At 53.9% G+C, this 22581-nt stretch overlaps 1 protein-coding gene across 1 annotated transcript; it reads left to right on the forward strand.

Moving 5' to 3' along the window:
- The first annotated feature begins 5021 nt into the window (after positions 1 to 5021).
- On the forward strand, positions 5022 to 21686 carry MNT (MAX network transcriptional repressor). Its single transcript, XM_079130855.1, has 6 exons — positions 5022 to 5477; positions 11182 to 11761; positions 12318 to 12359; positions 12515 to 12626; positions 17710 to 17902; positions 18096 to 21686. The coding sequence occupies exons 1-6, from the start codon at positions 5405 to 5407 to the stop codon at positions 18866 to 18868; spliced, it is 1773 nt and encodes a 590-aa protein (XP_078986981.1). The 5' UTR covers positions 5022 to 5404; the 3' UTR covers positions 18869 to 21686.
- Positions 21687 to 22581: the final 895 nt, after the last annotated feature.

Here is a 22581-nt window from a genome sequence, read left to right on the forward strand (position 1 = left end):
GGTGTGAACTTGGTTTGCTAGAATAATATAGGCCTTACCCGTTTGCCTTGGAAGGGGCCTTCCCTGTCACTGACATCTCCAGCTCTGCATGATCCAGCGGGCTCTTGACTCATGGAATAGAACTCCTCCTCTCTTTACTCATAATTTTGCCCAGTTCCTTGACCTGAATTAATTCACTGTCATAAAGCCACCTCTCTTTTCCTTTAAAGGAGTATACGAAGTCCTCATCCTTCTCCTTGTGCCTTTCCACTGGATCAGCTTCCTCCACCAAGTTTCTAACCCACTGGCATCCATAGCCCCACCTCCAGCTGCATAGTTTAGCTCCACTCTGGTTTCTCAGAGAAGCCCAGAATGCTCAGCTCCTCCCTTTTTTCTTCTAAACCACATTTCTTTATTACTCAGTGTCCACACCCAGGGTGGCTGCCTGGATAAAAATCTGTCCCTTTCCTCCAGTCACCCTTTCAGTCCAGACGTAAGCACCAGTGGCCACCTTCCCAGACCCAGTTAGAGTCTCTCAACTCATAGTGGCCTAAGGCAGAACATTGTCCTCTGAGTCACTAACCTCCTGGATCCCAATTCTGATTCTCACTCCTTGACCAAGCTTGTTTATGGAGCACCACTAAGCAGTTAATGATTATTCTTGTTGTTAACTAGGAGGGGAGGAGCTCACTCCTAATCTTCACCGCTTCTGTGAGGTTTTCAGGACTGGACATTGACAGCACTTTCTCAAGCTGGACTGGCCCAGACAGTCAAAGGAGAGAGGACCAGGCTATTCTCAACTTGCTAGCTTGGTGACCTTTGTTAAGACACCTTCTTTTGGGAGATCAGACTAGATCTCAACTCTTTGAGCTGTGACGGCTTAGAGGGCAATGAAGAAGGGAAAGTACATGCATGGGAAGGTGGAACTCGACTGTACAGTTGGGTGGGTTTGAGAGAGGTCCTCTGATAACTCACTGGGTGTGGGGAGATAGGTGAAGATTCCTGTGGGAACTTATAGCTCTGGGGAGCACACTTCACTGAGGCACCGGTGGGTGACTTGTAGGATATACCTCTGTCACAGTAATTCAGAATCCTGATCATCCTTTTGACTGGGCTTGTTGGGGATCAGGTTCAGTTGGCTAACCCAGCCCTTAAACCCACTTAATTTCTTTTTATCCTATTAGAGAAATATGATACCATGAGAACTAAAATGAGGCTTGGTGTGGTCCTGTCATCTCTTCTGCTGCTTCCAATGTGGTGGTAGAGAACCAAAGTAACCTTCCCCAGTATGACTGTTGTTAGGAATTCTGTCTGTAGCTTACCAAAGGTCACCAGACATTAGCCACAGAATACCTAGCCCACTGCCTGGCCCATGTTAGGTGAACAATAAATACTCGTTAAGTCAGTGTCGCCTAGTATATCACTGCATGTAGCAGTCTTCCACCCCTTTTCATCCTGCAGCTATCTCCCTTTGGTCTTATTTGAATTATGAATAAGTAAAAAGCCCCCTAAACCACTAGCAAAAGATGAGAAGTTAGGCCTGAAGGATTGGGGCATCTTCTAGGATCTAGTGGGGATATTTGTACTCTTAGTTTCACACCCTTTCCCTAATTTTGCTTTTGGAGTTGTGTATGTAATATGTTGTTGGGGTGAGTGGTGGGGAGATATGAAGACAGTCTAAGAAAATGTCTGGCTCAGTATATGAAAAAATTGGGAGACAGTTGGGCACATTGGGATACACAAGATGGGAGCAAGAAGACTGAAGATAGAAATCCCCTTATAACAAAGTGTGCAATGATGGATAACCCAGGTTTCCTCCTGCCTTAAAGGTCCTAAGCACCTGTAAGCTATAATGAGATGTTAGGAACAACTCTTTGGAGATGGCTTACCTCAGGATCATTCCCCAAACCTGCTAATAAGCTTTCTGTTGAAACATCAAAAAGACTTATCTTGTTGGGTATGGTGGTGCATGCTTAATATCCCAGCGACTCAGGAGACTGAAGCAGGAGGATCACAAGTTCAAGACCTACCTCAGCAACTTAGCAAGACCCTGTCTCAAAATAAAAAATAAAAAGGTCTGGGGATGAAGCTCAGTGATAAAGCATCCCTGGGTTTAATCATGGGCACCAAAAAATAAATAAACCCAACTTCTTTTCCCTTGAGAGAATACACTCGCCAGCTTCAACCCTGGCTTCACTCCCCTTGGAACAGGAAGCTTGTGCTAAAATGTTAAGCAGCCCTCTTATTCATTCCCTGTACTTTAATGCCCCACCCCCATGGGGGTCTCCATCCCACTGTTTATTCCTAAACTGGGGGAATCTAGGTTGATGAGAAATTCTGTTTTGACCATTTTCAGACTCCTGTGAGCAACAACAGGCCCAGTAAAAGCCTCCTTTCTAAAACCTTGCTTTTGCCTAACATCCCCTGGCTGCTGTCCCCATATGACCCAAATAAACAGATGATCATGTGAAGCTGGTAAGGCTGTTTGTTTTAAATAGCAAGCATCTCTACTAAGCTCTGGTGCAGATAGAGTATTGGGGGCAAGAGAGAGGCTGGCATCCAAATCTGTTTGACCCCACTTTTGTCTCCCTGAAGAAATACTACTTCAGAGATGTGCCTATTTGGTACAGAGTTGGTTCCTGAAAACAAGTCAGAAGAAACTGGACTGCCTCTAGAAGACTCCAGGGTCCTAAGAGTGCCATGACCACTGAAGGACGGCAGAAAAGAACAGACTGGATGGCATCTCAGGTCTCTGTGATGTATACTATTTAGCTCCCTGCTTCCCACCTACACATTACCTTTAAATTTCCCATTCTTTCTAACTACAGAGTGGTCCAGGCCCAGCCACACCTGAAACAGGTGACAGACCCTTAGAGGAATCATTATCAGGACCAGCACCAACCTAGCCTTTTAAAAACCCCAACTGGGCTGTTGTGTTCTAATCTCCCTTTGCTCCAGTGTATTCCAAAGCAAAAATCGGCAGCACCCAGACACTCGTGTGTGTGTGTAATGACCTCATCATGCTCAGCTCCAGATGCTGGGGCATTAAATATGCCAAGATCAAAGGCCCCAATTTCAAGGTTCTTGATTTCCAGGATCATCTGTGCAGGGATTCCCCCCCCCCCGCCCCCCAGGGCACCATGGTGCCCTCAAAGAAAGGAGCGAAGTGTTCTTTCTATGCTACTGGCTCTTCTCCAGTTAGTTCCGGAAATAGGCAAATATACCTCTGAGGACGCAGTCTGAATGGGATGGATGGATTGGCAGGATGGCCTTTTTCAGTGGCCCTTATAAAGAGATTTGCTTTCTGGCAGTGCTTGATGGTGACACCCAGGCTCCAGATCCTGAAAGCACTGGCATTGCTCCCTGTTCCTTAGACTGGTTAACCAAGGAATCTGGGGCCATAACTGAGGGTCCTATACCTAGGATTGGGACGTTACAGCTAGACAGTTATGCTCTAAGGTACCCTAAATTTTCCTTCGGCCCAGCGTGTATCTGTCACCACCAACCATATACCAATGGGGATTGTGGGACCTCTACCAAAGAAGCATAACAATAGAATTGGGTTTCAGGTGTTGATTTTTGTTGCCCAATCGCAATGTGTCAAGTGGTCAGCTCTCTTACTGCCCAGCAATTTGATACCTCTTTTCCCCCACCCCCTAATTGGGGGACCTGCCTCAGAACTGACTTCAGAGTAGCTCATGGGGTCGGGGATAAATGGCTCCTCCTCCTCCTGTGGCGAGGAGCAATGGAAAATCAAATAAACTCAGACAAGTCCCTTCCCTTCTCTGGATTTATTTCCTTATTTGTAAATTGAGAGGATTTGGACAAGTTAACCTCTAGTGTCTTTCTGATTGTAGCCCTCTAACCCGGGCTCCCTAAGTACTACCGCCAAGGAGAGGCGGGAGGGCGTGGGCCCGCCTCCGGGAGAGCGCTGTTAAAACCCAACGCAGCTACCCCGCCCCGCGCGCCCCACGCGCCCCACGCGCCCCACGCGCCCAGCGCCCAGTCCCGGGTCTCGGTAGCCCGGCGCCGGGCTTCCGTCATCCACGTTGTTGTTCCCGATTTGGGCCACGCCCCCTTGGCCTGGAATATGGACGCTTCGCCTGGACTTCACTAACTGGTCCCCTGGGCAAAGGGTCGTCTCTGGGGTGGTACACTCGGAGTCTCCACCCATATCAGACACTCCTGGACAAAGACAAGAATTTGGGGGAAGGAAAGAGAAAGGCTTGGCTTTCAATGGGAAGGTGGTGAAAAGTACAAAGCAAGCCAGGGCATGACTGTGGGATTCCCCTTTAGGTGTCTCACCCTGTGTTCACCCAGTGGCCCCATCTGCACCCGCTAATGTGACCCTGCAGACACTGGCCCTTTAAACAGAAGGCTGGCGGCGCGGGGTGTCCATGTGGAGCTGCTCCATGCCGTGTTGTCCTGCCCGCCTATTGGCTGGCGGCCGGGTGACGTAGCCTAATAGGATGCGAACGCACTGCGGGGGGAGGAACGGAGACAAAAAGTGGAACCGGAACACGACTCCGCTTCCTCCGCTTGTTCTCTTTTAGTCTGCACCCGTCAGCTCCGCCCAGAGGCGGATCCCAGGGGAATTGCAACAGTCCAGTGGTAGCGGGATTTAGGTTACTTGTGGGTGGAGAATGGAGACCCAGCAGTCAGACTAGACTCTGCCAGCCCTGTTTCCCTGACCTGGAATTTCCTTATTTGAGCTAATTTAAGTCTTGCATTTTCCATCCTTCTCTTCAGCAGAACAGATTTCGTTGTGAATGACCCGAGCACGCACCCCTTGCTCAACTTGTGGCTTGCAATCGGGGCGGGGCGAGGCGGGAAAGCGGAAACATAGCGCGCAAACCTGGCTCCTTCTTCCCCCACCCCCACCCGGGCCACGTGTGCGCGCGCCGTCGAGTGGGCGGGGCCAGCACCACGCGACCCCGCCCCTCTGTTCGTGAGACGCCGCGGCCCTGCGGGCGGGGGGCTCCGGTCCGGGCTTTGGCTGCGGCCCCGGTGTAGTAGCGGGGGCGGCGGCCGGGGGCAGCGCGGCTCCTTCCCTTGTTGTGTGTGTCGGTGCCTCCTCGCCATCTTGTTGCAAAGCCCTTTCTTGTCGGCGGGACTCCCGGGGACCGCGGGGCGGGAGGCATCAGAAGGGAGGAAGAGAGGGAGGGGAAGGAGAGAGGCAGTGCCGCCTTCTCTTTTTTTTGCATCAGATTTTTTTTAATTTGCAAATTTATATTTTGCAAATATTTTGGGAGACTGATTTTTCTCCCCGTGCTCCCCCGTTCTATTCTGAGGAGTGCGCTGCGCCGCCCAACCCTGTCGCCCCCCGGAGGTGATCCCTCCCTCCAGCCCGCCCGCCAGCCTGACCTGTGCCTGGCTCGCGGGCCGCAGATTCGGCCCCGGCGCGCCCCCGGCCGCTCTCGGCGCGATGAGCATAGAGACGCTACTGGAGGCGGCCCGCTTCCTGGAATGGCAAGCGCAGCAACAACAGAGAGCACGTGGTGAGCGGCCGGGCTGGGCCCCTGGGGCACCGGGAAGGGGATGCGAGTGACCCCGGCCCCCGAACCCACACGAAACCGTAGGCAGCCCCCCCTCTTCTCGGGTGGCCTGAGAAGGCGAAGAGCACACGGCTCCCCGCAAGAGCGGCCGCCTGGGAGGAGTGATGTGGGCAGTAAAAATAATTAATGAATTCATTAACATGCAGCCAGGGATCCAGCTTCTGCGGGCGCCACCCCAACTGCCTGGCACCCCTGTGCACCTTCCGTGGGGAGGGCCCCTTCACGGGGGCCGACTGTGCCCTTCGTAGCGCTGAGGGTGTGTGAGCCGGGGGGGGGGGGGAGATAGGGTGAGGAATGGTGTTGCGTGGGGGTGGCAGACCCGCGTGTGCGTGCGTGTGTGCACGGGGATGTATGATGGGAGCCTCGGGAGAGGATGAACGGACGTGTACACGGACGTGTGTACAGCTCACAAGTGGGCGTGTGTGTAACGGGGTGGGGGTGGAGATTACTCTACGCCGAGCCGCTCTCCGGCTTCCCTGGCCCCGGCGGGAGGGTGCGGGGGGCGCTCCCCGCAGATCTACGCGCCGCTTGGGGCGGAGGCGGCCTTTGCAGAATGAAATGACATCGCGTGTCTTATGATCCTGGCCAGCCCCGCTGACCCCGCCTCCCAGAGCTGGGCTGGGTCGCGCGTCAGGGGTTTGGGTGTGAGCCAGGCTGATTGAGTGTCTGCGAAGTGGCCCGCGGGTCGCTGGGGGCAGTCCCCGGGCCCCCTCGCTCCGCCGGGCTTTAGCGGTGTGGAATGTGGCTTGTCTGCGCGTTCCAAACCCGCTCTAGGCTGGAATGTTGCGTGTGCCTGCGTTCCAAGCCCGTTGGTTACACCGGGTGGTGACGTGGACGGGCCCCGCCCCCGACCACGTGCACGGGGGACACTCCCGCTGGGGACGGCTCGGCCCGGCCCCTCCTAGCAGCCCTCGCGCTCGACCGGGGGCGGGGCCTGGGCGGGGGCTGGTTAGGGGCCTTTTGCCCAGTCGGTGGCCGGGCCCTGACCGCTGGGCATCTCCCACGGAGAGCCTTTTTCTGGGGAAGGAGGAGCTATGCTCCTCGTTTTTCCTCCCGAGCCTTGTTTTTATCCTAAGGTGAAGGAAACCTCAGATTGCAGGACAACGAGACACTTAGAGCTCAGATTTCACATCTTCCCATTAAACCCCGACCGTTCCATTAGGGTCTCCAGGCACACCCCCCGGTCATACTCTGGAATGCGCCAAACTGAGAAGGGGTAAACTTTGTCGTTCCCTCCCTAGGAGAGATGAGAATTTTATGGTTCTAGCCTCAAGCGCCCTTTAGTGGTAGTCTGTAGCTTCAGGGTGCTGCAGAAATAAAGATTGAGGGGAAAGATCTCTGTTTTCCGGACTACTGTGAGGCCTCAGTCTGGGAACAGTTGTGTGTGCAGTTCTCGGGGCTTCTGTGTCCTCTCAGAACCCCTCGACTGGTTGGTTGTGGCGGAGAGAGTGCTTCGCCTTCCTTTCCTTTTTCTCTGCCTATTGTTGCTTCAATGATGAGTCATGCAGGAGGTAGTAGTGTGGGGTGTGTGTGTGTGTGTGTGTGTGTGTGTGTGTGTGCGCGCGTGCTTGCGCTGCGCGCGCGCACTCGCCTCCCTGCGGCTTGTGCCGCCGCCACTGTTTCCACGATGGGCAGGGGGAATGGCAGCGGTCATGGGGTGGGGGAGCTGCAGGTCTGTAGGCTTAGACGACCAGCCAGCCTCTCAAGGTCAAGAGTCGTTGGAGATATTCGAGACCCAGATACTTGGACTTTGCAGAACTGATGGGCTGGGACATCCGCCCACGTGCCCCTCCCCCTTGTCTTTGGGGTCCAGAGCAGGGTCAGGTAATGGACAGTGCTGGTGGTGACCCAGAATGTCCTAAGCATGATTCCAGCAGTGAAGAGAGGACTGTGCACACGGTTTGTACAGTCACCTGCTGCCACCATCAATATATGCAATTCAAGAGTGCCAATGTGTCCCCACTATGTACCAGGCACTGCTAGAGATGAACCAGATTGACCCTGCTGTTTCCCCAGGGAAGCTTCATTTCACTCTCACCTTACCTGAAGGCTACCCAGCCACATGGGAAAGGGGAAAAGACCCCATTGTCAACCCTTCCATCCTTGCCCAATTAAGTAAGTCCAGAGCTGACCAGTAAAATCGAAGGGGATGATGTATACAGCACTTAAAAGAGAACACTAAAAAGCAGCTTTTCCTAAGATGTTGCAAAGGCCTGCTCTTCCCCCAAGTGGTGAGAAATAGGGGCAAGCCAAGTTCCAACGCTGGGTCATAGATTCTTGGTACTGGATCAGGGGGACTTGGGGATGGGTGAGTGCTGGAAAGCTAAATCTACTCCAAGAACTCATGTGTACATGATCAGACCTTCATTTTCTTCTTGAGGTTCTGTCCTCTGACTGGAGTAGGAAGAATTCGAGAGAAGAGAATGAGATGTGAACCTGATGAGCAGCTCTGAACCGGGGTCCTCTTGTCCATTCCCTTCTTTCTCTCTTTCTCTCTCTCTCTCTCTCTCTCTCTTTCTCTCTTTCTTTCTTTCTCCCTTTCTCTCTCTTCTCTTCTCTTCTCTTCTCTTTTCTTCTCTTTTCTTTTCTTTTCTTTTCTTTTCTTTTCTTTTCTTTTCTTTTCTTTTCTTTTCTTTTCGTGTGGTGCTGGGGACTGAACCCAAAGGCCTTGTGCTCAGAGGCAGGCACTTTACCAGCTGAGCCAGCCAGTCCCCATTTTCAACCTCAAGGGCAAGTTTCCTGGCCTAGACCAGACAGTTTGTTCCCATGATGAACCTGAGGATGTATATGCACTTGAGCAAGTGTGAGAAAAATGAGTAAGGAAAGGGCAAGGCCATCCTGGTGCTCTTTAGTAGGGCCTGGTCTTTCCTAGTATTCTTGGAGGTGACTTGGACTGGACCCTCTTCTCCCAGGGTGCTGACTGGAGTGTCCAGAAGCTGCTGACTATATCCTGTCTTGGGCCTGCCATATGAGCAAAGCTCTCTGGTAGCATGTGTGTGAGGACAATGCTTGAGCACATTTGGGCCTACCCAGTTTTGGACCCCTTCAGCTCCCAGCCCTATGCCCACTGAGTCCCTAGGCCACAATAGCTTGGGAAGGTGGCAGGCAGCACCATTGTGGGCTAGAGCTGTGACCCCCGGATTACCTCAGAGGGTCATGCTAAATTCTTTGGGGACAATATATAGGTAGAGCCAAGGGAACATGCTTGAGTATGCATGTGCATGAATAAGGGAAGGAGAGTGTACCTGTGGGTGCAGCAGAACATTCTTCTAAAGAGCCTAAACATGGATTGCTCCTGATGGAGGCCCCAGCAACCAGCAGTGTACTGCTGAATGGGAAATGAATCAGAGCTGGGGAAAAGGGGCAGGAATCTTTGGTGGGCTGCTGTGGCCTGGGGCAACCCTATTCTTCACTCTTGTTAAGAAATATAGGGCTGGGCTGGGGAGATAGCTCAGCTGGTAGAGTGCATGCCTTGCATGCACAAGGCCCTGGGTTCAATCCCCAGCACCACAAAAAAAAAAAAAAAATGCTGGTTCAGATGTGATAGACCTTTTCCATTTTCTTGGGTATTTCCTGGCACCTGTGGGGCACACCTGCCTGGCTCTAGGTGAGGCAAAGAGAGAGAAGGAAGGGAAAAAGGAAGTTACCATCTCCTAGGTGAGCTTTGGCTTGCTTTAAAATACAAGATTTGAAGTATAGCTCAGTAGTAGAGCACTTGCCTTACATGAGCAAGGCCCTGGGTTCCATCATCAGCACCTCAAAAAAATATGTGTTTTCCATTCAGTCTGGGCTCCCAGGGCACCTGTTCTTGGACCTTGGGGTGCTGTCCCAGTAAGTGTGAGCTTATCTCAAGGCCTAAGAAAGTTTAGATTCTGGGTCAGTCAAAGGAGTGTAGGTAGGGGCTGTGTTATGTGTTAAGAGCTTGAGGACCTTGTTTTGCAGTAAGCATACTGGGGGTGTCCCAGGCTGGGCCTGAGAGGGGTTCTATGACTGGAGCTTAGCAGTCTTCCTTGCTAGTGTGGTTTGTGGGAATCTGGACCACAGGGGGCTGGTTTTCTCTGGGGCTGTAACATAACATAAGCCAATGCTGGTGGGGAGAAGCCAGGGAGAGAAAGGCCTCTCCTTATTGGAGCAGGCCTGCTCCATCTTGGTAGCTCTCCTTCCTGAAGGGCAGGGGAGATAGGAAGAGGCCCGTGGATTGGCAGCCCTGAACTCTTGACTGCTGGGAAACCGCTGAGCACTTCCCTTCTACTTCCTCCTTTGCCTCTTCCCTGCCTTGGGAGGGGCTAGGAGCAGGCCTGGTTCACCTTGGATTAGCTCATTGGCCAAATGGCCCTGGAGCCTCAGGTTTTTCTGGTGCTCCTGAGCCAGTGCTCTCCTCCTCTCTAGGGAGGACTTAGCTTCCGCCCCACCTCATATGAGGTGGCTTGTGTGTTTGGGGTGTATCTATCAGCTAGTGCTGTCAGCTTTGTTAGTCAGCACAGTGGTGACTGGGGGCAGGAGAGGGCTGACTGTCCAACCCTCCTGGTCTAGAGGCGGCCCAGCTCTGTATCCAGGGAACTTAATGGTAGGGCCTGAGAGATGACTGGGCAGTGGGGAGATAAGAGGGGCCTCTGGATCAGGAGAGGCCTCTGCCCCTTCCCCTGTTCAGCCAGCTCCCTAGCAGGCCTCACCTTCCTGCTGGGCTTCCAGCACAAATGCCGAACCAGTCTGTTGCCCTGCTAGACCTTCCTTTCTGCCTACTTCTTTCTAGCTTGTGCTTCTGCTGCTGGGGATGGGGGGATTTGAGAGAAATAAGTCCTAACACAAGAAGGTGCAAGTGTGTTTGCTGAATGGTCTCTGAGGAAAATAGGCCTTGACCTAGCCTGTGAGTCCTGGGCCACTTCCTCTTGAGGTAAAGGTGATGTCCCTGCCCTGTGACATGGGGCTCTTGTGAGAATGGGAGGAGGTAAGTGTATGTGAGAGGACACATGCTGAACTTGTGTTGACACAGCAAGTATCAGAAGTACTGGACATCCAGCTAGGTGTCAGGAGACTTGCTGGGTTACCCTCGACAAACACTTTGCTGCTCTGAGCTCATTTATCAAATGAAGATTCTGTCTGCATTCTACAAGGTGCTTGGAAACTATTGTGGAAAGCCTTTCACAGAAGCCGTGATCTACCAGTGTCCCCCTCCATTCTTCTGTGTTAGCCTGAGCAGTCTTTTGTGGCCTGGCCTCTGCTCAGCTCTGTGACCTATCTCATCTATCCCTCTGGGTTCATCAGCCCTGTTGCTCCTGACCCTTCCTGCTCATCATCTGTGAACCCCCTCAACCTTCAGCTTGCCAGGTCTGCAGCATCCTGTCTCTCCACTCTTGCTCTGCCTCCCCACATCCCATCCCTCCTCCAGTCTGGTCTGGCATCCCATCACTTGTCATTCCACCCTCTGCCCCAGGTTGTGAACTCCAGTGGCAGGGACCAGGCCTGCTTTGTTTGTTCACTGCTGTGTCTCCAACATTTACCAAATCCTTCTCTGGACATGGTTGGGTATGTGTGGTGGGCAGGGCTCATTGAGCAGAGTGGGATAGGATCAGAGGATGACTTAGGGTTGGAGGACAGAAAGCCCTGCTGAGGAAACCCTACCACCACTCGTATTTTCTCTGTGTAGAGGAGCAGGAGCGGCTTCGCTTGGAGCGGGAGCGGGAGCAGGAACAGAAGAAGGCTAGTAGCCTGGCCAGGCTGGCACATGCTCTGCCTGTGGAGGAACCTCGCATCGAGGCACCACCCCTCCCCCTGTCCCCGCCAGCACCCCCACCAGCACCCCCACCCCCACTTGCCACCCCCACACCACTGACTGTCATTCCTATTCCTGTAGTGACCAACTCCCCTCAGCCACTGCCCCCACCCCCACCACTGCCTCCTGCAGCTCAGCCTCTGCCCCTGGTACCTCGTCAACCAGCCCTGGTCAGCACCCCTGGACTCAGCATTAAGGAGCCAGCCCCCCTGCCTACTAGGCCACAGGTGCCCCCCCCTGCTCCCCTCTTGCCAGACCCGAAGACCACTGTTGCACCCACTGGCAGCCCCAAGCCTTTGCAGCCCCTCCCAACACCCATCCTAACCATAGCACCACACCCTGGAGTCCAGCCTCAGCTGGCCCCCCAGCAGCCACCCCCACCTGCGCTTGGGACCCTGAAGTTGGCACCCGCTGAAGAAGTCAAATCCAGTGAACAGAAGAAGAGGCCTGGGGGGTGAGTGAGCTATGGCAGACTTGGGGCTGGGGGGTTGGACAGGAGAACTGTCCACCCTGTGGGTTGTGTGTGTAAGAGAAGGTACCTTACTGAACTAACCTTTCTAGGCATATCCTGCCTAACCTAAAAGCACCTCCTATATTTGGACACATTCTCATTGTGCCATCTGTATCCTGGAATGGATGTATGGCCTTTGCCCTCTGTTCTCAGACTTTTGTGTCCTGACTCTTTCCAAGGTTAGGGTTTATGGCATTTCCAGGCCTTTTCAGACTATTGACTTATGGGCTTCTCGGGTAGGGTCTGGCTCAACTGGCTACCTCTCTGAGACCAAGGAATCCTTCTATGCCCTCAGTTGGACAGGTGGGATGAAGGGTTACAAGAGTTGAGTGTAGATGTGCCCTCCAGGGAGTGAACACCTTCCACTGCTGTTTTTATAGCTCCAGAGAGAATGTTGGGGACAAAAAAACCTGTGGCATTTGGGGTTTGGCGGCAGGGGGTCAGGAAGGCAGCCTAATCAGGCCCTCCTCCCTGAGCCTCCTGTCTGTCTGGGTTTCAGGATCGGAACCAGAGAAGTCCACAACAAATTGGAGAAAAACAGGTGTGTGTGCGTGCGTGTGTGACTTTGGACCCATCCCGCCCGCCCCCCGGACTCGCCCATCTTTGGTGCCCCAAATCTCCCCCTGGGCCTTCCTTCTCCGCCCCCCCCCCGCCCCTCCCGGCGCTGGCTGACCGGTGCTTGCTCCCTCTCCCCAGGAGGGCCCATCTGAAGGAATGCTTTGAGACCCTGAAGCGCAACATCCCTAACGTGGACGACAAGAAGACCTCGAATTTGAGTGTGCTGCGAACCGCGCTGCGGTACATCCAGGTATGGGGGAGGAAGCAGGGCCGGGCGGTGCCAGCGACGGCCCAGAGCCAGCTTCCTCCCGGCTCCGCAGTCCTCCTCCCTCTAGCGGCTCCGCCCCGCTCTCCCGCGCTCTTGGGCTCCCCCGCCCGCCTCCACGCGGGCGCTGAGCACATGGCGGGCTGACGTCAGCGGGGCTTCCCAGCCCGGGAGGGGGCGGGCAGAAGGGCGCGCCTGCGCGGGACGGCCACGACGCTCCACTCCCAGGTCTGCCCCTCCCCTGTGCGGTTCGTTTTTTGCAGCCCCCGCAGCCCGGAGTTGCAGCGCTGTGGTCTGTAGGCTCACTCCGTGCAAACCCTGTGTCCACCCCTCACTTTGTGCCTGTTAGTGCACCAGGCCAGTCGTCTTCTCGCTCGCAGTCCCTGGGCGGAAGCCCGGATTAGTCCCGAGTGGCTGTCGCTAGTGGCTGTTGCGGGGGAAGGGAAGGGGGGACACTTGGGCGTGGTCTCCGTCAACACTGTGGCGCTCAGGTGAAGCCCCCGCATGTACCCCACAAAATGAAGATATTTTTGGTTCGAGCAATAACATGCCATGACCCGAATTTGGGAATTAGGGAATGCTGCGGTGTTACGTGGGTAGCTAACAACTCCGGGGTTACAGAACCTTTAAAAAAAAAAAAGTCACGTTTTTCTTCCGTCTCCGTTGAAAAGAGGGGGTTCTTTTCTGGGTGCCCTCCTAGCCATGTGTCCTCTCCCTTTGGGCCGTGACTCCGCTCTGCAGTAGTGGTGGCTGCTGCCAGATAAGACAGTTGCCATGACGGCCTGGAGTTTCGGTTTCCCTGGAAACCGGCTAGGGTTTCCGCGTGCCGAGGGAATCATGGGGGATGGGCCTGGCGGCCACGCTCGACTGCCGCGGAGACCCGGAGCCGTTGGGGAGTGGGAGGGACTTAAGGCTCCCTGCTGCGCGGGACCTGGGGGTTGGGGTGAGCCCCGGGTCTCTCTGTGAGTCCACTTGGGAAGCCTGGGGGGAATGGACGGCGTCACAGCCCCAGTGGGAAGGGTGGCCAAGAGGGGGTGTGGCGTCTCGCCAGCCACCTTGGCTTGGAGAGCAGGGTCACAGCTCTGAAGTAACTGGAGCCTGAGTTGCCGGAGGTGGGGGCGGAGGCCCTGTTCGCTGCTGCGCCTCCTGGCCGCTCCCTCCATGCCTCCTGCAAACGCGCGCCTTTCCGCCCGCCCTACCGGCAAGAGGGAGGGACTGGCGCGCATCCAAGCCGCTTCCCGGCAGCCGGGAGGGGTGGGCCCGAGCTCACCGATTGGCTGGGCCGGGCTCGGGGCGGGACTCCTGGGCGCGCCCAGGGAGGGTGCGGCGGATGGGGAGTGACGCAGCAAAGCCTGTCCGCGTGGGTGCGCGCGTGCTCCAGGAGGGGCGGGGCCTTGCCGGTGGCCTGAGTACCCGGGAGTGCCCCCTCACCCCCGCAGAGGCTGTGAAAGGCAGGATAGCTAATTTCCGGGATATTTTTGCAGAATTCCGGCTTAGGTATAATTTATTCGTTCTTGACCATGTGATCTCTTAGCAAATCCTTGTCGACATGCGGTGACATTTTCTATGAATATCAATTTTTTGTTTTGTATGGTGATTCTAAGTAGGAAAAAGGTAATCGTGCCCCAGAGATATTAGGAGGATTGAGATTGTTCAGGCAAGTAATTCGTGGTAATGTAAATTCAGTAGTCGAGAAATAGCAAGGATAAAATGGCAAGTTCCTCTATAGGTGCATTCTTGGGGCGGGAAATCCAAGTATGAAAATAATTCAGAAATAGAGACTCTGGAGTCTGTCCAATAAAGCTCCTTAGTACGGGACTTGGGCTGAGTAGGAAGTGGGAGGTACCTCATGCTTACCATAAATGCTTGTGTGGGTGTTGCAGTGGAGGCAGGAACAGTAGAAAACTCACAAGACTCTAGAAACTCTCGAGTTCACTGATTTATTTCTTCCTTCAGCTACTTTTAGCCAGGCCCTGAGACTGCTTCTAAGGATGCAATGGAGAGCTGAGAAGAAAGGGTGGGTTTCTGTCCTGTAAGGTTTGATCTTGTGGCAGATTGTAAATGCACTAACAGAGAGGATTATGCCATGAGGGTACAATAGGGACAGGGTTGTCAGGATCTGCTCTGGGAAGTTAGGGAAGTCATTGCTGAAAAAAGGACATTGGAATTGAGACCTACAGAGTAAGTTGAAGTGAATGTAGCAAAGTAGAGGACAAAGAGCCCAGGATAGGCCGCAGTTTCTCCAGCAGGAGGAAGGAGGATGCATTTTTGAAAGTAAAAGATGGTCAGAAGGGTTGTCATGCAGAGACATGGACTGCAGGATGAGAGTGAAAAGTTGGAACCGGTTAGAATAATAGAGCCGAGTGGTTGGAGTGCTGTGGTGATATATGGAGAGCACGAGGCTATAGGAAGGCATAACCCTCAGCTGGACTCCAGTGTTGCTTGGAGGTGGTAAAGGTTTTGAGGAAAACCTAGGTGTGGACACAGACAGGAAGAGGAGACATATGCATCCAGGTAGTCAAAGAAAGGAAGTGGGTTTACAACAAAGTGTTGAGCTGGGGTGTAGTTCAGTGGGTAGAGCACTTGCCCAGCACGTGTAAGGCCCTGGATCCCGTCCCCAACACCATAGAAAGCAAAAAACAAAGCAGTGTGGACTAACATTAGATCCTGGGGAAACTTTGCAGTGGCCTGCATGTAGGCCTTTGGGGAACTGGATTAGATGAGAAGAGGTTTTGGCCCCTGACACTCTCTCCCTCTGACCCAGAAGTCTAGCCTCCCTGCAAGTGGGTAGAGTTCAGGATGACGCTTCCAGCCCCCAGCCACCAGGTTCAAGTGAGGGCTGAGTCACCAAGGGCCTGTCGATGTTGCCTCATCTGATGTCCTGTCCAGCCCTCAGGGGCAGAGCCAGGTGAGAAGCCACACATGGGTGTGTATGTGTATAGGGGGAGGGAAGGTGTTTACTACTCTTTCTAGCAGAAATATGGGGAGAAGAAGGTTAAACAGTGCCAGGGTGATAGATGGGGGTCTGAGTGGTCAGGGACTGAGGTGTCAAGACCAGTATAGGACATGGCTCTATCTGGGTATGTGTTGGAGGTGCTAATGGTTTTCACTGTTGAGGTCAGAAGTGCAAGGAGTTGGGGCTGCAAGAGGAGTGTAAGGAGGTTGGGCCTAGCAGGTAGGTGGGGTTGAAGACATTGCTGTGCCAAGTCAGGAAAAAAATTCTGCAAAACTGCAGACTTCCTCAAGGGAGTGGAAGCAAAGGAGACTTGAGTCTGCTGGGCTCCTGTGATTCTCCTGCCACAAAGGGGAGAGACACAACAGAGGTGGGAACTAAAGTGCTCACTGGAAAACAGGGCAGCAGGCTCACAGGTCTTCCCCTGGGGTTGAGAAAGCACCCTGAATAGCTTCTGGCCACTGGTAGGATCAGGGGTGAAAATTAACAGAACAGTTCTTACCTTCACTTGAAGGTTGAACAGGAACAATGTGTGTAGAAATGGAAAGACAAAACGTCAACACATGAAATTTTGGGTGATCTTATGAGCCAGTGTCTGATTCAAAGTCCCATCTGACAGTCTCCCATTTAATAGCTGTGTGGTATAAGTGCTGAGAAGGGCTTTGAGGCAGGGGATATCCTGGTGAGGCCTTAGGCTCGGGAAAGACAGTGGAAGAGGTGGGGACTCAGGTGTGGAGCAGGAGCAGGTAAGACTGAGGATTGGAAGCAGAAGGATTTACACGTGAGGGTCAGGACAGAGAGGGTTCAGAGAAGAAAACTAAGACAAGCTGTTCATTTTGGTTTGTGAAGAGCCTGTGCGTGCTCTACCTAGATATGACTGGCAAACCTTGGAAGCTAGGTGCTTCGGAGCAGATGGAGAAAGGGACTCAGGAGGCAGCAAGAGCAGGAATATCTGCCTTGTCTGGTGGATACAGTGATCATGACATGCCTAGGTAAGGAGAAACTGCTAACAAGGAAGCCTGTGAGACATAAAAGAATTGGGTTAATGAAGTGTCAAGAATCAGACACACTCCTGACTGGTGTAGACAGGAGCTTAGAAGTAGGATATGAGCTGGCCTTTTGGAGATGCTAAATAAGCCTGTGCACAGGAAAACCGGAGATGCTTATGATAGAGCAGTCATGCCTAGTGTGAAAGGTCAGCACCTGAGAGGTAAAAGGAGATGGTACCATGGATAAGGGAACCCCTCCTGTGTTCTTAGGAAAGTGGGTAGTATCGGCATGGTAGGGAAGGACTGACCTGGAACCTATGGAGGACAGAAGCTTCTTCAGGGGTACTCAGCAGAGTCAGGGTGCTATCAAGTTCCCTGGGAACATTTCTTGTTGGCCAGTGGGGCACATTCCAGGATTTGGGGGCCCAGCAGCCTATGGATTCCAGAAAGCTATGGGCAGGGTACTGGGTGGGGACCAGAGTGTAAATAGCATTGTGTAGAGGCAGCACAGGTGGGGAGTAGCCAGGAGGTCAGAAGGGAGATGTAGATCCAGAAACTGCTCAGGAGGAGATGGGGAGGGGATACTGTCACAAAATACAGTGGGTCCTATTTTAAGGATGTTGAATTTACTAAAGGATGAGTAAATGATGGGGTGGAAAGAATTTGAGGATTGTTTGGGAAATCTTTGGGAATGGGTTGTAAGGAGGGTAGCTTGTGGCATCAGTGACTGAGCAGAGTGGAATGAATGGTGATGGAAACCTAGGGTGTGACCCTGGAAGTGGAAAGGCTACAAGGAGAGATGGGGCAAGAGGCAGTGAAGCCCCTCAGGGCCGAGTCAAGGTGGAGGATGAGGAAAGGCCTCCCTGCTTGGGTCAGAGCTGTCTCGGACCTGTGCTCACTTCAGTAGCACCTGCCCAAGAGCCCTCTGCCTGAGACGCTGGGCCTTGCTGGCAGAGTCATGGAGGAGAAGTCAGGCATGGTCTCCAGCGACTTCACTCCTGCTGGGCCCCCTGGTCACTGCAGACTTGTTCCTGTGGGCCTGCTGATGTGGAGAGAGATTTTGAGATACCGTGAGCTCTGTGGCTACTGCTCAGGGTACCCTGCTATTCCTTGCCCTGTCCCTCAGTCCCTGAAGAGGAAGGAAAAGGAGTATGAACACGAGATGGAGCGACTGGCACGGGAAAAGATTGCCACACAACAGCGACTGGCAGAACTCAAGCACGAGCTGAGCCAGTGGATGGATGTGCTGGAGATTGACCGTGTGCTCCGGCAGACGTGCCAGCCTGAGGACGACCAGGCCTCCACCTCAACAGCCTCCGGTGAGCCCTGGCCCCTGCACTGTTCCCACCATGCTCAAATGTTGTCCCCAGCTCCCCTGGCCAGATTTTTGCCTGGTAGAAAAGATGCCCCCTGCCCCAGCCCTGTTATTTCCCCAAATTCCCTTGGGCATCAGTACCTTCTACCACTTGTTTCCCAAACCCTCTGACATGCTCCCTGCCCTGTTCCCCACAGAGGGTGAGGACAACATAGACGAGGATATGGAGGAGGACCGGGCAGGCCTGGGCCCACCTAAACTGAGCCATCGTCCCCAACCGGAGCTGCTGAAGTCCACCCTGCCACCCCCCAGCACTGCCCCTGCACCTCTGCCTCCCCACCCGCATCCCCACCCCCATCCCCACCCAGTGGCCCTGTCTCCTGCTCACCTGCCTGCGCAGCCGCAGCCGCCACAACAGAAGACCCCTTTGCCAACCCCTCCTCCCCCACCAGCCACTCCTGCCCAGACACTGGTACCAGCCCCAGCCCATCTGGTGGCCACTGCTGGGGGCGGCTCCACAGTCATTGCCCACACAGCTACCACTCATGCCTCAGTCATCCAGACTGTGAACCACGTTCTACAGGGACCAGGCGGCAAGCACATTGCCCACATTGCCCCCTCGGCCCCTAGCCCTGCAGTGCAGCTGGCACCTGCCACACCTCCCATTGGCCACATCACAGTGCACCCTGCCACCCTCAACCATGTGGCCCACCTTGGCTCCCAGCTGCCCTTGTACCCACAGCCTGTGGCAGTGAGCCAGCCAGTGGCAGTGAGCCACATTGCCCACACCCTCTCGCACCAGCAAGTGAATGGCACAGCCGGACTGGGGCCCCCAGCTACAGTCATGGCAAAGCCAGCAGTTGGGGCCCAGGTGGTACACCACCCCCAGCTGGTGGGCCAGACAGTGCTCAACCCTGTGACCATGGTCACCATGCCCTCCTTTCCAGTCAGCACGCTCAAGCTGGCTTGAGGATGAGGCCACTCAGGCCCCCGAGTGGGGGCGGGGAGGGGGACATGTCCCTTACTCTCTCACCCACCAGCTCCACACATTCCAGCCAGGCCCAGGCCCACCCCACCCATACACCCCCAGGCCTCTTAGGGGAAGGGGGTACAAAGACTCTGAGCCAAGGAAGGGGGTGCCCCAGGGAGTTGGGCACAGGGCAGGGAGTTACCCCACTGCACTGGGACTTGATGACTGATGTGGACATACTAGTGGATGTGCCACCCATCCGGCCTGGTGCCAGCCCCATTGCCACTCCTGCCTGTCCCCCACGATCAACACGATGTGACATCGTGTTCTCTGGCTTCTCCCTATCCTGCCCACCTTGTACTGCTGCTGCTATTGCTCTCTCTGGGGGGTGGCTGAGCACCTGGCCCTCAAATCCCAGCCTCAGTGTTTTCTTCCCAGGCCTTTGGAGGGGAAATGGGGAAGCAGAACTGAAGCCACTTGGCCCAGAAGGCTGAGGACAGGTAGTGAGTATAGGTGACAGACCCTAGGAAGTGGCTAGTCTGGAGTCAGACCCAAATAGGTGGGTGCCCATGCATGGAGCTCTTTGACCTAGTTGGGGGTCACTATGATTTCTTACCGTGGAAACTATTTAAAATGATTTTTTAGCAACAATAAACAAAACCCAAGCTGTTGCCAAGCTTTTCAACCCTTGCCACTGGCTTTTGGCCTCTGGAGGGCAGGCTGAGGTTGGGGCTGGGGAAGGGGGAGCTTGTCTCTCCGCCCTCCTCCCCTGTCCCTGCAGCTTCCCAGGCCTGGCCTGGGAGGAGAACTAATCTGGTCCTCCATCCCCATCCTTGGCTTGGCCTTTGATTTCAGAAGGCAGCCGGGAGGTGCTGTCTACCATTCACTCCTGGTTCCCTTATCTTTGCTCTGTGGGGCACTCTCCCAGGGCATGGGGAAACCTGGGCATCTGTGGGTTTGGGGCCTCCTCCAGCTTGGAAGACATGGATTGGCAGGTGATCTTGCTTCCAGGCGCTTAGAAATCTCAGCCTTAAGGCATCAAATCCAGGGGTGTGGCCAAAGCCCTGAACCTTTCCCCAAACAGGCCCTGGGGACTTAGAGATGGCAGCCAGGCCAGAACTGGGGGTTAGTGACTCAGGAGCTGCTGTTTCTGCTCCCTCCTGTTTCTGTCCCTTCTTCTCCCTTTTTCTAGTGTGCAGTTTTGAGGGTCCCCTCCCTTGTTGGTGCTGCAGCATACCACCACCTTTCTCTGAGGAAAGGGCCTTAGTTGGGTCAAGAGGAGGACTGAGCCTGGGGCAGGGAAAAGCAAGGGATTCTGTGCTAGGGGATGCTAAGTTCCCTGCCTCTTCTGTTTTGGCTTTTCTTTATGTGGATATTTATTACAAGTGGCCTTGTGTCAGACACACTCAGTTACACGCACACGTGCACATTCAGCTCCCCACTGGACACTCACCGATGGCCTTTTGGTTGTGGGGGGAGAGAGGAATTGAGTGTCCCTAGGTGTGAAGTTTGCGTTGATGAGGGTTCTGGGCAGGCAGAACCAGGAAGGGAGAGCTCAGGACCCTGGAAGTGCCCTGCCTGCAGGCGCTGAGGCGGCCAGCAAAGGTTTTGAATAGGTTCTCCCTGGAAATAACACTTCTTAGATGCTCTAAGAACCCTTCCAGTTCTCCCCTCGTCCCAGAGCCCTCCCAGGGGACTTTGCTTATTCTCATTTGACTCCCTGGAGTGGAGAAGGGGCGGCCTAGGACCAGGTCTCCCCTGGGACCTGTGGGAGGACCTTGGCACTCTCCCTACCCAAACTCAGCAATCCTGCCCCACAGGCTGGCTTCTTCCCTGCCACTGAGGCCACCTCCACACTGACACCCTGGCTCCAGGGGGTCAGCTTTGCTGTTAGTGTGACAGTGGGAAGAGCAGAGGTTGGTGCCTGCACATTCAGAGCACTTTGGCGACACCCCCACCCAGCCCTGTGTTCACCTCTCCCAACGTCCTGAGGCCAGTTCCAGAGTTCAAACTTGTGTTGGCCAGTTGCCCTCAGGCCCACACAGATACCTCATCATCTACCCGCCCTTCCCCCACCCCCCAGTAGTGGGGGCCTCCAAATCTAGTGCCGAATGACTATGTCCAGATTGGTGACAATGGGTGTTGTTGCTGTTTTGTTGTTTGTGAACGCTGTGATGCCGTGTGCCCAAGTGGACAGCCACCTTCCAGCCCTTCCTTGGGCATCTCCCTTCTGAGCTGTTAGGACCACATCTGTCCTCACCCTGTGGGACCGCCTGGCCCTTCCCTCCCTAGCCCTTCCAGCCTGGGACACACACACACATACACACACATCTTACCTCTCATGCGTGTTTTACCTTTTGATGTTCAGAGTGGCTCACTGGCTGGGAGTCTTTACCTCGGGGAGAGGGGGAGGACGGTTCCTTGGGGGGCCAAAGAAGAGCAGCAAATGCCTGGAGGGTAGTTGGGTCCCCATAACCCCTGCTCTCTGGGAACAACTGCTTCTCCCCCCATCCCAGGGTCCCACCCCCAAACCCCAAAGAGGTGGCCCTTGTTTACAGTGAGGACTCGGTTACTGTGTCTCCGTCTCCTAAAATATAAACTGTAGCGACCCCAGACTGTAGAGATTTTTATGTGTTTGGATACATCTGCTGTGTGGGAAAACAAAACAAAACAAAAAACTACAAAAACCCCTAATTTTGTACATATTGTATTTTTACTATTGAATTGTATTCTAGTGGCTGTTCATGCTCCAAGACTTTAGGTATTGAGACATGAATACTATCCATGTAATAAGCACTTGCCTGGAATAAAACAAAACTGAAATAAACCTGCACTGAAACCTGAGCTGGAGCTGCCAGCCTGCAGCATCTGGGTCATTTTATTGCAAAAGGAAATGGGCCTGTGGGGAAAGACATCCAGCAAAGGACCTTACCCTTGGACATTTGGGGGACACAAATAGACAATATTAGAAAAAGAATTGGGACCTTTCTGTTCTGTGCTCCAAGGCTGTAGTTCTGGTCTTCCTAATACTTTTGCAAAACTTTATACTTCCTCAAAACATTTTTGCAAACATTATCTTGTTTCATCTTTTAACAACTCAGTGGAGTAAATAAGCCAAGAGCTGGCCCGTTTGGCAGATAAGGAAACAGGTTTGAGGTGGTTGAGAGACTTGTTGAGGTTGCCTGGGACATTGTAAGAGCTACAGTCAGATCTGTTTCACCTCAGTGCAGAATTTTCCCCTAGAACTTGGCATCCTTGTCAGGTCCTGCCAGGGAATCAGTAGGAAAGCAGAGAAGACTGTCCTGGGATCTGGGTGCATAGGCTTTTGGGGTTACAGTAATGGGGACTCATCTGGGAAGTCCATAAATCTGTCCCTTCAGAGGGGAACAGGAAGGGGAAGAGGTTGGACTTAAGGGGCCCTGTACCCTGTTCTTAAGGGGCCTGGAAGACCAACTGCCCTATAGCTGTTATCTTCTCCCCAGCTCAGGCATTTGGCAGACTGATGGGTAGCAAGTGGTGGTGACTTGAGGTCAGGGAGCAGTCATTTGGTCCCGAGGTGTACACCAGGCCACATTTTCCCTATCTGCACCTAACACCCAGCCCCAGCAGGGGCATTGACTCTGTTCTTCTGGGATGGGTGTGGTGGAGGGTTTACCCTTATGGTGACCACAAATGTCTAGGAGTCCTGCTTTCTGAAGGAGAAGGGCCAACAT

Source organism: Sciurus vulgaris (assembly GCF_902686455.1).
Source record: "Sciurus vulgaris genome assembly, chromosome: 3".
Classification (NCBI taxonomy): Eukaryota; Metazoa; Chordata; class Mammalia; order Rodentia; family Sciuridae; genus Sciurus; species Sciurus vulgaris.